Source organism: Salvelinus alpinus, chromosome 9 (genome assembly GCF_045679555.1).
Source record: "Salvelinus alpinus chromosome 9, SLU_Salpinus.1, whole genome shotgun sequence".
Taxonomy (NCBI): Eukaryota; Metazoa; Chordata; class Actinopteri; order Salmoniformes; family Salmonidae; genus Salvelinus; species Salvelinus alpinus.
The window spans coordinates 43,293,671-43,310,306 of NC_092094.1; the positions used below are offsets into that span (position 1 = coordinate 43,293,671).

Here is a 16,636-nt window from a genome sequence, read left to right on the forward strand (position 1 = left end):
CCAGTGGGTCAGAAGTTTACATACACTAAGTTGACTGTGCCTTTAAACAGCTTGGAACATTCCAGAAAATGATGTCATGGCTTTAGAAGCTTCTGATAGGCTAATTGACATAATTTGAGTCATTTGGAGGTGTACCTGTGGATGTATTTCTAGGCCTACCTTCAAACTCAGTGCCTTTTTGCTTGACATCATGGGAAAATCAAAAGAAATCAGCCAAGACCTCAGGAAAAAAATTGTAGACCTCCACAAGTCTGGTTCATCCTTGGGAGCAATTTCCAAACCCCTGAAGGTACCATGTTCATTTGTACAAACAATAGTACGCAAGTATAAACACCATGGGACCACGCAGCCGTCATACCGCTCAGGAATGAGACGCCTTCTGTCTCCTAGAGATGAACATACTTTGGTGCGAAAAGTGCAAATCAATCCCAGAACAACAGCAAAGGACCTTGTGAAGATGCTGGAGGAAACAGGTACAATAGTATCTATATCCACAGTAAAACGAGTCCTATATCGACATAACCTGAAAGGCCGCTCAGCAAGGAAGAAGCCACTGCTCCAAAACCGCCATAAAAAAAGCCAGACTATGGTTTGCAACTGCACATGGGGACAAAGATCGTACTTTTTGGAGAAATGTCTTCTGGTCTGATGAATCAAAAATAGAACTGTTTGGCCATAATGGCCATCGTTATGTTTGGAGGAAAAAGGGGGTGCTTGCAAGCCAATGAACACCATCCCAACCGTGAAGCACGGGGGTGGCAGCATCATGTTTTGGGGGTGCTTTGCTGCAGGAGATACTGGTGCACTTCACAAAATAGATGGCATCATGAGGCAGGAGAATTATGTGGATTTATTGAAGCAACATCTCAAGACATCAGTCAGGAAGTTAAAGCTTGGTTGCAAATGGGTCTTCCAAATGGAAGCATACTTCCAAAGTTGTGGCAAAATGGCTTAAGGACAACAAAGTCAAGGTATTGGAGTGGCCATCACAAAGCCCTGACCTCACTCCTATAGAACATTTGTGGGCAGAACTGAAAAAGCATGTGCGAGCAAGGAGGCCTACAAACCTGACTCAGTTACACCAGCTCTGTCAGGAGGAATGGGCCAAAATTCACCCAACTGATAGTGGGAAGCTTGTGGAAGGCTACCTGAAACATTTGACCCAAGTTAAACAATTTAAAGGCAATGCTACCAAATACTAATTGAGTGCATGTAAACCTCTGACCCACTGGGAATATGATGAAAGAAATAAAAGCTGAAATAAATAATTCTCTCTACTGTTATTCTGACATTTCACATTCTTAAAATAAAGTGGTGCTAGTAACTGACCTAAAACAGGGAATTTGTTACTAGGAATAAATGTCAGGAATTGTGAAAAACTGAGTTTAAAAGTAGTTGGCTAAGGTGTATGTAAACTTCTGACTTCAACTGTACATGTAGGTAGAATTATTAAAGTTACTATGCATAGATAATAACAGAGAGTAGCAGCGGAGTAAAAGAGGGGGTGGGGGGGGGGGGGGCAGTGCAAATAGTCTAAGTATCCATTTGATTAGATGTTCAGGAGTCTTATGGCTTGGCAGAGAGAACTGTCTATGACTAGGTTGGCTGGAGTCTTTGACAATTTTTAGGGTCTTCCTCTGACACCGCCTGGTATAGAGGTCCTGGATGACAGGAAGCTTGGCCCCAGTGATGTACTGGGCCGTACGCACTACCCTCTGTAGTGCCTTGCGGTCGGAGGCTGAGCAGTTGCCATACCAGGCAGTGATGCAACCAGTCAGGATGCTCTCAATGGTGCAGCTGTAGAACCTTTTGAGGATCTGAGGACCCTTGCCAAATCTTTTCAGTCTCCTGAGGGGGAATAGGTTTTGTCCTGCCCTCTTCACGACTGTCTTGGTGTGCTTGGACAATGTTAGTTAGTTGGTGATGTGGACACCAAGGAACTTGAAGCTCTCAACCTGCTCCACTACAACCCCATCGATGAGAATGGCGGCGTGTTCGGTACTCCTTTTCCTGTAGTATGCAATGTGTTCATGTGTTTGTACCTGTCCCTATTCAAATAAACCATAAATAAAATATAGTCTGTTGGGATGTGTTTTCAGGACTGGGAGTTCCCTCAGTTCATGGGCGACCTTGATATGAACCTGCCTGGCATGTCCACCACACAGCTCAAGTTCAAACTTCCTGTCTGCAAGAGCATCTTCAAAGAGGAGTACCACATCCATATCACAGGTATGGACATTACCAAGCAACATGTATTACATACAAAACATACTATACTTTTTCCACATTTTGTTACGTTACAGCCTTATTCTAATATGTATTAAATAAAATACAATTCTCATCAATCTACACACAATACCCCATAATGACAAAGTGAAAATAGGTTTTTGGAAAATGTTGCTATTTTCTTGAATACAAAAAATGGAAAATTTATATTTATATAAGTATTCAGACCCTTTAGTCAGTACTTTGTTTTTTATTTATTTTTATTTAAACTTTATTTAACTAGGCAAGTCAGTTAAGAACCAAATCTTATTTACAGTGACAGCCTACCCCGGCCAAACCCTAACCCGGATGACGCTGGGACAATTGTGCGCCGCCCTATAGGACTCCCAATCATGGCCGGTTGTGATACAGCCTGGGATCAAACCAGGGTCTGTAGTGACGCCTCTAGGACTGAGATGCAGTGCCTTGGACCGCTGCGCCACTCAGGAGCACCTTTGGCAGCGATTACCCCATAATGACAAAGCGAAAACAGGTTTTTAGAAATTTTTGCAAATGTATTAAAAATAAAAACAGAAATACTTTATTAAGTATTCAGACCCTTTGCTATGAGACTCGACATTGAGCTCAGGTGCATCCTCTTTCCATTGATCATGCTTGAGATGTTTCTACAACTTGATTGGAGTCCACCTGTGGTAAATTCAATTGATTGGACATGATTTTGGAAAGGCACACACCTGTCTATATAAGGTCCCACAGTTGACAGTGCATGTCAGAGCAAAAACCAAGCCATGAGGTCGAAGGAATTGTCCGCAGAGCTCCGAGACAGGATTATGTGGAGGCACAGATCTGGGGAAGAGTACCAAAACATTTCTGCAGCATTGAAGGTCCCCAAGAACACCAGCGGCCTTCATCATTCTTAAATGGAAGAAGTGTGGAACCACCAAGACTCTTCCTAGATCTTTCCGCCCGGCCAAACTAAGCAATCGGGTGAGAAGGGCCTTGTTCAGGGAGGTGACCAAGAACCCGATGGTTACTCTTGAGAGAGCTCCAGAGTTTCTATGTGGAGATGGGACAACCATCTCTGCAGCACTCCACCAATCAGGCATGTATGGTAAATTGGCCAGACGGAAGTTACTTCTCAGTAAAAGGCATATGACAGCCCACTTGGAGTTTGCCAAAAGGCACCTAAAGGACTCTCAGAAACAAGATTCTCTGGTCTGATGAAACCAAGATTGAACTCTTTGGCCTGAATGCCAAGCGTCACGTCTGGAGGAAACCAGTGCATCAAGCTGTGGGGCTGTTTTTCAGCGGCAGGGACTGGGAGACTAGTCAGGATCGAGGGAAAGCTGTACGGAGCAAAGTACAGAAAGATCCTTGATGAAAACCTGCTCCAGAGCACTCAGGACATCAGACTGGTGCGAACATATCTGGAGAGACCTGAAAATAGCTGTGCAGAGGATCTGCAGAGAAGAATGAGAGAAACTCCCCAAATACAGGTGTGCCAAGCTTGTGGCGTCATACCCAATAAGACTCGAGGCTGTAATTGCTGCCAAAGGTGTAATAGATCCAATGAGTAACAATCCATATACAAGGGGTACCAGTACCGAGTCCATGTGCAGGGTTTGTAATTGAGGTAGATATGTACATATAACTAGGAATAAAGTGACAGGTAGTAAACAGTAGCAGAAGCGTATGTGATGAGTAAAAAACTTTAGTGCAAAAGGGTCAATGCAGATAGTCTATTTGGTGAACTATTTAACTAACTATTTAGCAGTCTCATGGCTTGGGGCTAGAAGCTGTTCAGGGTCCTGCTGTTGGTTCCAGACTTGGTGCGTTGCCATGCGGTAGCAGAGAGAACAGTCTCTGACTTGGGTGGCTGGAGGCTTTGACAATATTTAGGGCCTTCCTCTGACACCGCTTGGTATAGAGGTCTTGGATGGCAGGGAGCTTGGCCCCAGTGATGTACGGGGCCGTCCGCACTACCCTCTCTAGCGCCTTGCGGTCGGATGTTGAGCCGCTGCCATACCAAGTGGTGATGCAGCCAGTCTAGAGGCTCTCAATGATGCAGCTGTTTTCTTTTTTGAGGATCTGAGTGCCCATGCCAATCCTGTAGTCCACAATTAGCTCCTTTGTGTTGCTGACGTTGAGGGAGAGGTTGTTGTCCTGGCAGTCTCTGACTTCCTTCCTATAGGCTGTCTCATCATCGTCAGTGATCAGGCCTACCACCGTTGTGTCGTCGGCAAACTTAACGATGGGGTTTGAGTCAGGCGCTGCCACTCAGTCATGGGTGAGCAGGGAGTACAGGAGCACTCATAAAAAATTGTGTTGAAGGCTGAGCTATAGTCAATGAACAGCATTCTCACATAGCTGTTCCTCTTGTCCAGATGGGAAAGGGCTGTGTGTGGAGTGCAATCTCTATTGCACTCCACACTGTTTATCTATTGGGGTGAATTGGAGTGGGTCCAGAGTGTCTGGTATGATGGTGTTGATGTGAGCCATGACCAGCCTTTCAAAGCATTTCATGGCTACAGATGTGAGTGCTACGGGGCGGTAGTCATTTAGACAGGTTACCTTGGTGTTCTTGGGCACAGGGACTATGGTTGTCTGCTTGAAACATGTAGGTATTACAGACTGAGTCAGGGAGAGGTTAAAAATGTCAGTGAAGACACTTGCCAGCTGGTCAGCGCATGCTTTGAGTACGTGTCCTGGTAATCCGTCTAGCCCAGAGGCCTAGTGAATGTTAACCTGTTTAAAGGTCTTACTCACACCGGTTACGTGATCACACAGTCAAACATATTCTCAGAGAGTACACTCTTCCATTTAAACCATCACCCATGTTTCATTACGTTCCACAGCATGCTCCCAGTGACAACCATCAAGGTGGAGAGAAACTAATGTTCCCATGCTAAATGTTAAACTGTTCAAACGCTCCCTGATCTACACTAGGTTGTTAACCCTAATGCATCGCACACTCATTTAGCATTATGTTAATGGTCTTACACTATGTGACTGCTTTGACTAAAAGCTTATCAACGGTGTTGCGTCTCAGGAAAGGGAGGGAATGGTGTCACATGTACCCAGGGAATCATCTGCCTTTAGATAAGTAAACCTGGAGAGATTGCTACCATTACTGTAATGACCTCATTTCATTAAGAGTCAATGTTGGACCTAGTACCTGCAAATGCCTTAACACACATACTGTCTGTCTTTCTGTGTTTTGTGAATTGATTACCTTGAATGAATTAGATTCATAAAAGCTTTATAATTTGTCCCAACAGTACAGCAATCAGTGAATGAAAGGACATGTCAAAGTCAGCTTGGGCACAATACAATATACAATTCATCTGGATTTTGCCATAAAGAAGTTACTGTAACTGCCACACCGTTTCTTTCTCCCTGCAGGTAAGTGGTTCAACTACGGCATCATCTTCCTGGTGTTGATCCTGGACTTGAACATGTGGAAGAACCAGATCTTCTACAAGCCCTATGAGTACGGCCAGTACGTTGGTCCAGGGGAGAAGATCTTCACCGTGGAGGAGCCCCATACGCTGGGCGACTTCAACCGCAGCACGCTCACCTACAAGTGGCGCTCCAGCAACGTAGATCCGCTGACCAACCGCTCGTATGTCCATCGGGACATGTTCCTGCACAGCCGCTACGTGGGCGCCAGCCTGGACATCAAGTGCCTGGCCTTCATCCCCAGCCTGGCTGCCTTTGTTCTCTTTGGCTTCTTCATCTGGCTGCTGGGACGTTTCCAGGACAGCGAGACCTTCCCGGAGAGCCAGGTGGACAAGACGTACGAGAGGATTAAGAGGAAGTCTCCGTCGGAGTATAGTAAGGACATGGGCGTCACGCCAGAGGAGGTGCACATCTCTATGAGCGAGACGCTCAAACGTTCCGGAACCCCCATGCTGCTGTCAGTGGACGGGCACTTGGCTCCGCACACCGCCACCTCCACCAACTCCATCTCGCCTGTTTCCACGGAGACCCAGGAGACGCACCCCAGCATAGTCATTGACAGCGCGGAGACGGGAGAACCAGCGGTTTCCTTTGAAGTCAGTAAACTGTCACCGCCCTGACCTTACTGCCCTTAGGGGAAATACTGTTACTGTCTGCTGCTGACAGACACATAGCCTGAAGGGACGACATGAGACCAGAGAATAGAGACTAAGACCAAACTGAAAGACAATTTCAGTCCAGATCTTTTCAGTCTGGGTGGATATTGAACACAACACTAATTGAGTGTTCCTACAGCAGAGGATGTAGCTACACTGGCCTCTTGGGTTCTTCTGGACTATTGGTTTTGCGACCAGTCTTTTTGTAAGCCCGTGTTTTTAGGATCTCTAAGGTGACACCAACACAATGACAAACGCTCACTGCAAAGTCATATTGTCAACATGGTGCTATCGCTTGATTTTACTTTTTTCTAATAGCAAGGTGTATTTTCTTATCGTGACACATTTTGGTGCCTATGTGGGAGAACTACTTCTACAGTTGATCGTGACCTCGGGACTATAAGGCTCTATCGGCGCAAAGAATAGTTCTGAGATATCGAGCATCAAAGTTTTCACATTCCAGATCTCAGAACTGTTTTGTAGTGAATTCTTCATTCATAACCTATTAAGGTCCTCACCTTAAAGGTACCTAAATTGCAGAGTATCAAAATCCTAAGACATTTGTAAATCTTTTCTTTTTTTTATGGGGGTGCAAACGCAGATAGAACCTTATGGTTCTGAGATGTCAATCTGGCTTCAGCCATAAGATTCTATCTGCCACAGAATGTTGCAATTATTTCAATTTCAAAAGAAAAGTACAATCATGTAAGGATTAAATAAAGAGAATACCCTTCCTTCTTTCTAATCACATCATCAAATATATTAATTAATGTTCATCACACATTTGATAAACTGATAGTTCACTAAAATGACAAATACAATATATCCTAATAGCATCATTGCTCTGGATGAGTAAACGGACATATTTTTCTGGTCTCTGACACCCAAAGTCAGTAAACTACTTCCTAGTTATCAATCAAATGTGTTACTGTACGTTAGCAATTTTGGTGAAATACTCCTTCCATGGAGGTTTTTCGTATTGATATAGAACAAGATATAAACAGCAATGCCTCTCCAATGGGCCTTAAACATGGTCTAAGGCACCTGTGTTTATTTATTTGTACCATAAAGGGCTTAAGTGATGGAAAAAAATCAAAGTCATTGCAAAAGAGGACCAGAACCTATGATATCAATAATCGAGGACTTTGGGCTATAAGGTTCTAGCTGCAAAATGTATGGTTTTGAGATGAAAAATACTTATTAAGTCCCAGATTTCAAAACTGTTTTGTGATGTCTTCCTCTTTCATGACTCAAAAAGTATATCACCTTACAAACAATAGTTTTTGATTGACAACCCAGTCTTGTGTGATTGGATTGCAGATAGTACCTTACAGCACCAAGTTCAAAGGTGTTTGCGCAGATAAAACCTTCAGATATTCTTTCCATGGTGAATGGACTTTTTCACAAATCTGACATATTTTACATGTGAAGGACCTCCTAAAGAGCAACTCTTATGTGAAGAATTAGTTTTTTTTTTACCAACAGTTCAGATAAAACCTTATAGTCCCAAGGTCTCGCGATGCATGACACCCAATTGTCATGGCTACTTTATTGTAACACTGCAGTTTTACAGCTGAAGAGGTGCCTTGATAACCCACATCAACTAAAGGACCCACATCCAAAATACAGTATTATAGCTTACAGTCTATAGCTGCAGCAAAACAAAAGATGTCTGATAGTATGTGTCTGTCTTGTTCATTTTCAGTGTTTCACTTGACTACGTTTACCCTTTCAGACTTCATGACTGATTTATCAATTCATTTGTTATCCTTGATAATTCTCACATATCCCATCTCCATGCGTTTATTTTACATTTAACATTTTACATTTAAGTCATTTAGCAGACGCTCTTATCCAGAGCGACTTACAAATTGGTGCATTCACCTTATGATATCCAGTGGAACAACCACTTTACAATAGTGCATCTAACTCTTTTAAGGGGGGGGGGGGTTAGAAGGATTACTTTATCCTATCCTAGGTATTCCTTAAAGAGGTGGGGTTTCAGGTGTCTCCGGAAGGTGGTGATTGACTCCGCTGACCTGGCGTCGTGAGGGAGTTTGTTCCACCATTGGGGTGCCAGAGCAGCGAACAGTTTTGACTGGGCTGAGCGGGAACTGTACTTCCTCAGAGGTAGGGAGGCGAGCAGGCCAGAGGTGGATGAACGCAGTGCCCTTGTTTGGGTGTAGGGCCTGATCAGAGCCTGAAGGTACGGAGGTGCCGTTCCCCTCACAGCTCCGTAGGCATTTTCTTGTGGTCATAGAAATGACTGGATTTCTAAACCTCTGATGATGATAATATCATGATGAGCTATTTATTTTATGGATGTAAGATAGCTCCTAGGCATCATCTATTTTCAAATAACAAACAAAAGTCACCTCATGGTCGCTTATCTATCTGGTCATTATACTCAAACAAATGCAAATGAATGAAAGGTCATTTGCCCTTGGCCTGGTAAATGTGCTTTTGTTATACAAGGGGAGAGAAGTTCACCAAATCTAACTGCTGCACCCATATCATATACCCCAGCAGAATACTGTATGTACCACAATTACGACCCTGGTTCAAAGCCAGTATTGGGGTCATGGTTTGGTTTGAGAAGGACACATAGAGAATGTGACCTATTTACTTACAGCTGACAAGCAAAAGATAGTGGGAGATTTTATGAGTTGTGAAAGTTGTTATATCACATACGTTAGGTGTGTGACTACTGTATACCAACGCTCTGTTATTGAAGTGTTTTCTAACAATGCCTTTGTGTGTGTGTGTGTGTGTGTGTGTGTGTGTGTGTGTGTGTGTGTGTGTGTGTGTGTGTGTGTGTGTGTGTGTGTGTGTGTGTGTGTGTGTGTGTGTGTGTGTGTGTGTGTGTGTGTGTGTGTGTGTATGTGTGTCAGAGAGAGTGAGGATGGCCAATTCTGTGAAGAGGTCAATGTAGTCAACATAAGTGGTGGTCCTTGGTTCAGTGATCCCCCTCTACACTTTACAGATCAAAGACCTCATTACAGCTCAACTTATTTCATTTTGGAGATATGGCTGTGCAACAGGCAACAAATTGCTAAATGTATGGGGCAATGGCTAAATGAGTGTGTTTATCTCACTTTAAGTAATCTAGTGATATATTTGTAATGTATTGTGCTTCGGGTGAAACTGAATGTTCCCCCTGCTGTTATACATGTTATTGTATTGCATAACTGACAGATAGTTTGCATCCTTGTGGTTGTGTGTTTTTTAATAAACAAAGGATATCTCTTTTTAACATGTTGGCTACAATAAATGTCCGTTGAATAATGCTATCAATAAAATGAATACATTTTGCTACATGCTAGTGTGACGTGCCCTTAATTATACTTTGTGGGGTTGACAAAGAATATCCATGTGAGATACACTACATGACCAAAAGTGCTCGTCGAATATTTCATTCCAAAATCATGGGCATTAATATGGAGTTAGTCCCCCCTTTGCTGCTATAACAGCCTCCAGTCTTCTGGGAAGGCTTTCCACTAGATGTTGGAACATTTTTGTGGGGACTTGCTTCCATTCAGCCACAAGAGCATTAGTGAGGTCGGGCACCGATGTTGGGCGATTAGGCCTGGATCGCAGTCGGCGTTCCAATTCATCCCAAAGGTGTTAGATAAGGTTGAGGTCAAGTTCTTCCACATTCATCTCGACAAAGAGCTCTAGAGTTCCTCTGTGGAGATGGGAGAACCTTCCAGAAGGACAACCGTCTCTGCAGCACTCCACCAAATCAAATCAAATTTTATTTGTCACATACACATGGTTAGCAGATGTTAATGCGAGTGTAGCGAAATGCTTGTTGCTTGGCCACTTTACCATAAATGCCTAATTGGTGGAGTGCTGCTGCAGCACTCCACCAATTAGGCATTTATGGTAAAGTGGCCAGACGGAAGCCACTCCTCAGTAAAAGGCACATGAAGGCCCACTTGGAGTTTGCCAAAAGTCACCTAAAGACTCTCAGACCATGAGAAACAAGATTCTCTGGTCTGATGAAGCCAAGATTGAACTCTTTGGCCTGAATGCCAAGTGTCACGTCTGGAAGAAACCTGGCACCATCCCTACGGTGAAGCGTGGTGCCAGCATCATGTTGAGGGGCGTTTTTTCAGTGGTACGGACTGGGAGACTAGTCAGGATCGAGGCAGAGATGAACAGAGAAAAGTACAGAGAGATCCTTAATGAAAACCTGCTCCAGAGTGCTCAGAACCTCAGACTGGGGTGAAGGTTCCCCTTCCAACAGGACAATGACTCTAAGCACACAGCCAACACAACACAGGAGTGGCTTCGGGACAAGTCTCTGAATGTCCTTGAGTGGCCCAGCCAGAGCCCAGACTTGAAGCCGATCGGACATATTTGGAGAGACCTGAAAATAGCTGTGCAGCGACGCTCCCCTCCAACCTGACAGAGCTTGAGAAGATCTGCAGAGAAGAATGGGAGAAACTCCCCAAATACAGGTGTGCCAAGCTTGTAGCATCATACCCAAGAAGACTCAATACTGTAATCGCTGCCAAAGGTGCTTCAACAAAGTAGTGAGTAAAGGGTCTGAATACTTATGTAAATATCATATTAAACAATTTAAACCATTTTTGTATAAGGCTGTAAAGGAACAAAATGTGGAAAAAGTCAAGTGGTCTGAATACTTTCCAAAGGCATTGTATAGTGTAGAATGAGGTTGTGTATCTGTTACAATGCTGAAACTAGTTTACATTTTACATACAGTACTGTCGATATAATGCGTAGTGACACTGTTGCCATGCAACTCCTCAGGTCAACTCCATGCAGCTGCTGACGCAATTACATGTAACATGTAAGATATGAGTTAATATAATAGTACTAGTATAATAGTACTAGTACTGTATCTACACAAGGTATGATGAGAGATACTGTAATGGTAGTATCTACACAGACATACATTAACACAGCCCTGTGCATGACATTAGGTCTAGATGGGCCTTCTTCTCGCTAAGGACCGGTTTAATTGTACATGAGTATATGTATTCTGGTATAGTTTCCAAAGATACAGACCCTGTCAAACCTTGGGGGGGACTGAGGTGTATGATAATGCATCTAAAAGGCAAGCTGGGCAGTCAAACCATCAACGAGGCACTCTACAGTGTAGATGGTTGGATAAGGGAAACATATCTCTTACTGCTAGAGTGCTAGGTCTTACGCTGAAGCCTTTCCCCGTCTGCCACTGCGGTGAGAAATGAGACATTGATTTTTCAGAGTATGCAGCAAGTGAAGGAACACATCAAAGCAAGTTTCAGTAATGTTTGGGGTAAGAAAAGTGGGACGTCTGTGCCCAAGTTGTGTACTTTCAAAATGAGATTGTACTGCAATGGGTAAAGTAGGCCCTTCTGTAAATGATGAATAGTCACCAACTTTGCACGGAATTGCTGCCAACACATTTTTGTTCAACTTTAGGTGTGTTAACAGTGAGTCTCCTGTGAATATATCAGTGGGAGCCAGGGACAGTTTCTCCTGAGATTGACTGGCCTAAAGACGGTTTCAGTCTGTCAGCTATGTATGCCGCTGTGGGTGATGTTATCCCTGCCTGATTCCTACTGTGCCTCAGATGCTTAACAGTGGGATGGGAGGCTCAGACTAGTCCCTGAGTAGCCTACATCCAGTCACTTGTTCAAAAAAGAGATTTACAGACAAAAAAAGTATTACACCGATTTATTTCTTCTTGCTTCCTTTTCTTTGAAACGGAGAAGCGGCGAGAGTTCATTTTTATCAGCTAGGCCTGAGGGATTTGTGTTAAGCAATGGTGGTGGCATACTGTGGAACGAATACCTTATACTTATGTAGCAGAGGTAGTTTCCCAGCTAGTATAGCTTTGAGCAATATTGGCACTACTGTAACTACTTAGTGACAACACCTGCTGGGAGAATCCAAAATGAGTGATTTCAGCTTTAGTGTACTCAATCATCTGCCAAATAGTCACATCCTTACAGTACATACTGTATATCATATCTAGTTAGATGGAGGCTGGAGCCGGACATGTTAGTGCTAATTGGTGGATTTGCTACACATAGCAGAGTCAGCACTGTGTTGGATTTACATAAGAACAAATTTGCCAATGAATAATTAAAGAGTTGAGGTTGAGCCTCTGCCGCTCCTTCTGACACACAGAGAATATTAACCAGGTCCCCTACAGAGAGGAGTCAAGCTACTGTAGCATTCTACACTGTACGTCCTAGACCTATGAAATGGTTCAATAATGTCGGATGACTGACCTGCAATACATTACCCTTCGGATGCCCTGAGAGTTGTCCATGTCAACTAACACGCATGTCGTAAACTAATGGTTTACAAAGGCTACAGTGTTTACAGATCTCCATGTAAAACTATTGCGCTGCTCCACTGCCTTAGTTGTCCTGCCTTTACCAAACCCAATGACATGAGTGTCTATGAATAATGAACACAAGACAGGCAGTAATGTGGCCACCCTGTGGGTGGAGACATCTGTTGCGGTGGGTTTAACCCCGCCATGGAAAATTGAACATTTAGGAACCAGCTGGACAACCACTCTGCCCCGCTGTGCCACTACCCCTGTGCCCCTGGCAAGGAGCCACCACCGGCTAGGAGTCACTGGACCAAAGGCTGCCAGATGGTGCCCTTGCCAATGTGCTACCAGCCCCTCCAGACAACCCATGCACACACACACACACACACACACACACACACACACACACACACACACACACACACACACACACACACACACACACACACACACACACACACACACACACACACACACACACACACACACACACACACACACACACACACACACACGTAGACGCATATATAGTGGCAAGAAAAAGTATGTGAACCCTTTGGAAAAACCTGGATTTCTACATAAATTGGTTACCAAATTTGATCTGATCTTCATCTAGGTCACAACAATAGACAAACATAGTGTGGTTAAACTAATAACACACAAATTATTGTATTTGTCTTGTCTATATTGAATACATCATTTAAACATTCACAGTGTAGGTTGGAAAAAGTATGTGAACCCCTAGGCTAATGACTTCTCCAAAAGCTAATTGGAGTCAGGAGTCAGCTAACCTGGAGTTCAATCAATGAGACGAGATTGAAGACATTGGTTAGAGCTGCCTTGCCCTATAAAAAACACTCACATTCTGTCATGCCCTGATCTGTTTCACCTGTCTTTGTGATTGTCTCCACAACCCTCCAGGTGTCGCCCATCTTCCCCATAATCTCCCGTGTATTTATACCTGTGTTTTTTTTGTCTGTCCGTGACCAGTTTGTCTTGTTTGTTAAAGTCAACCGGCATTTGCTCAGCTCCTGGTTTTCCCCAGTCGCTATTTTCCCCTCGTCCTCCTGGTTTTGACCCTTGCCTGTCCAGACTGTGATCCCATCTGCCTGACCTGGGCCTGCCTGCCGTCCTGTACCTTGACCCCACTACTCTGGATTATCGACCCCTGCCTGCCTTGACATGTTGTTTGCCTGCCCTTGTTGTTGCAATAAACATTGTTACTTCAACACAGTCTGCACAAGTTCACATACTTTTTCTTTCCACTGTATATGGGTGCTACACACACAAGTTTACAGAAGGCTGTATTAATCTTTTGACAGGTCAAAAGGAGAGAGAGAGGTGTTAATGTAAGTAGCTGCGGCTTGAGAAACTCAGGGAATTAGCTGGTTAGACAGAGGCTACTCCCACTGGAGGAATATATAGTCTCTTTAGGCACAACTCATTCCTCCCAGCCAGCCCGTAAATTGATATGCTAATTATATAAGGGGTTTTAAGTGGTGTACTCTGAATCATACAAGTGTTACCATTACCTCTGGAGATGCAGGAAACACCTGGAACAATACAAATGAGATGTGTATTGAACAAATGAGAGCTTTCAATCAAATCCAGTACTGCGTGTGTATTAGCAGAGTTACGAACCCTTAAAGTCCTAAACTTCAAACACCACTCAAAATCAGACAAATGTTGATGGTCCTTGATCCTGGGGTTGACTACTGAACTGCACTATATATTATTTGTAAGTGTTTTTATTTCGTTTTATTGCATATTTCTGGTTGTTTTGACCCACAGATTTGCAGATGGACTCTTTTTGGCTCGGCTAGCTAGCTGTCTATTTGTTTTTGTTTGGATGCTGCATCTGGACACTGTACCAGCTTTTTTGTTTCACCTGGCTGCTAGTTCCTGATCTTTTGAAAACAGTAATTCTTTTTTAACATTTAACCCTTATTTAACTAAGCGAGTCAGTTAAGAACAAATTCTTATTTACAATGATGGCCTACCCCAGCCAAACCCAGACAACGCTGGGACAATTGTGCACCGCCCTATGCAATTCCCAATCACGGCCGGTTGTGATATAGCCTGGATTCAAACCAGGGTGTCTGTAGTGACCCCTCTAGCACTGAGATGCAGTGCCTTAGACCGCTGTGCCACTCGGGAGCCCTGGTCAATTGATGAGTCACCTGAAGTTTGAGAGGAATGTGAGATGCAGTAGAGGAATGCAGTGCTGAGGCAGAGGGCTCATAGTGAGGATGACTGGCTAATACACTGAACTATGTGTGGTGAGCTTTCTGGCCCAGAGTTGCTGAGGCATCACCCAAGTGGGTGCTATACATTGTGAAGGAGAAGTCCAGTAGTTACACGCCTCAGGCTGGTTCCCAGAGTAGCCCTCTACAAGATCGTCAATAGAATCTTCCTCAACCATCTCCCTGACCACCTTAAAAATATATATATATTTAACCTTTATTTAACCAGGTAGGCAAGTTGAGAGCAAGTTCTCATTTACAATTGCGACCTGGCCAAGATAAAGCAAAGCAGTTCGACACATACAACAACACAGAGTTACACATGGAGTAAAACAAACATACAGTCAATAATACAGTAGAAAAACAAGTCTATATACAGCATGTGAGCAAATGAGGTGAGATAAGGGAGGTGGTGGCGAAGTAAATACAATATAGCAAGTAAAACACTGGAATGGTAGATTTTCAGTGGAAGAATGTGCAAAGTAGAGATAGAAATAATGGGGTGCAAAGGAGCTAAATAAATAAATAAATACAGTAGGGGGAGAGGTAGTTGTTTGGGCTAAATTATAGATGGGCTATGTACAGGTAGAGTAATCTGTGAGCTGCTCTGACAGCTGGTTCTTAAAGCTAGTGAGGGAGATAAGTGTTTCCAGTTTCAGAGATTTTTGTAGTTCGTTCCAGTCATTGGAAGCAGAGAACTGGAAGGAGAGGCGGCCAAAGGAAGAATTGGTTTTGGGGGTGACCAGAGAGATATACCTGCTGGAGCGCGTGCTACAGGTGGGTGCTGCTATGGTGACCAGCGAGCTGAGATAAGGGGGGACTTTACCTATCAGGGTCTTGTAGATGACCTGGAGCCAGTGGGTTTGGCGACGAGTATGAAGCGAGGGCCAGCCAACGAGAGCATACAGGTCGCAGTGGTGGGTAGTATATGGGGCTTTGGTGACAAAATGGATGGCACTGTGATAGACTGCATCCAATTTATTGAGTAGGGTATTGGAGGCTATTTTGTAAATGACATCGCGGATCGGTAGGATGGTCAGTTTTACAAGGGTATGTTTGGCAGCATGAGTGAAGGAGGCTTTGTTGCGAAATAGGAAGCCAATTCTAGATTTAACTTTGGATTGGAGATGTTTGATGTGAGTCTGGAAGGAGAGTTTACAGTCTAACCAGACACTCAGATATTTGTAGTTGTCCACATATTCTAAGTCAGAACCATCCAGATGTTGGACGGGCAGGCAGGGGCAGGCAGCGATCGGTTGAAGAGCATGCATTTAGTTTTACTTGTATTTAAGAGCAATTGGAGGCCACGGAAGGAGAGTTGTATGGCATTGAAGCTCGTCTGGAGGGTTGTTAACACAGTGTCCAAAGAAGGACCAGAAGTATACAGAATGGTGTCGTCTGCATAGAGGTGGATCAGAGACTCACCAGCAGCAAGAGCGACATCATTGATGTATACAGAGAAGAGAGTCGGTCCAAGAATTGAACCCTGTGGCACCCCCATAGAGACTGCCAGAGGCCCGGACAACAGGCCCTCCGATTTGACACACTGAACTCTATCAGAGAAGTAGTTGGTGAACCAGGCGAGGCAATCATTTGAGAAACCAAGGCTATCGAGTCTGCCGATGAGGATGTGGTGATTGACAGAGTCGAAAGCCTTGGCCAGGTCAATGAAGACGGCTGCACAGTATTGTTTCTTATCGATGGCGGTTAAGATATCATTTAGGACCTTGAGCGTCGCTGAGGTGCACCCATGA

General features: G+C 44.0%; 1 protein-coding gene across 2 annotated transcripts in view; it reads left to right on the forward strand.

The window, feature by feature from the left end:
• LOC139530156 (transmembrane protein 117-like) overlaps positions 1-16,636 on the forward strand; it is a 107,278-nt gene that overhangs the window by 66,458 nt on the left and 24,184 nt on the right. The window contains exons 7-8 of one of the 2 annotated variants that reach the window (XM_071326297.1): positions 2,100-2,229; positions 5,629-9,656. In XM_071326297.1, the coding sequence (XP_071182398.1) occupies positions 2,100-2,229; positions 5,629-6,305 (807 nt within the window). In that variant the 3' untranslated portion in view covers positions 6,306-9,656. Of the gene's footprint in view, positions 1-2,099; positions 2,230-5,628; positions 9,657-16,636 lie in introns of those variants that run through there. The other variant, XM_071326298.1, reaches the window with a different exon arrangement.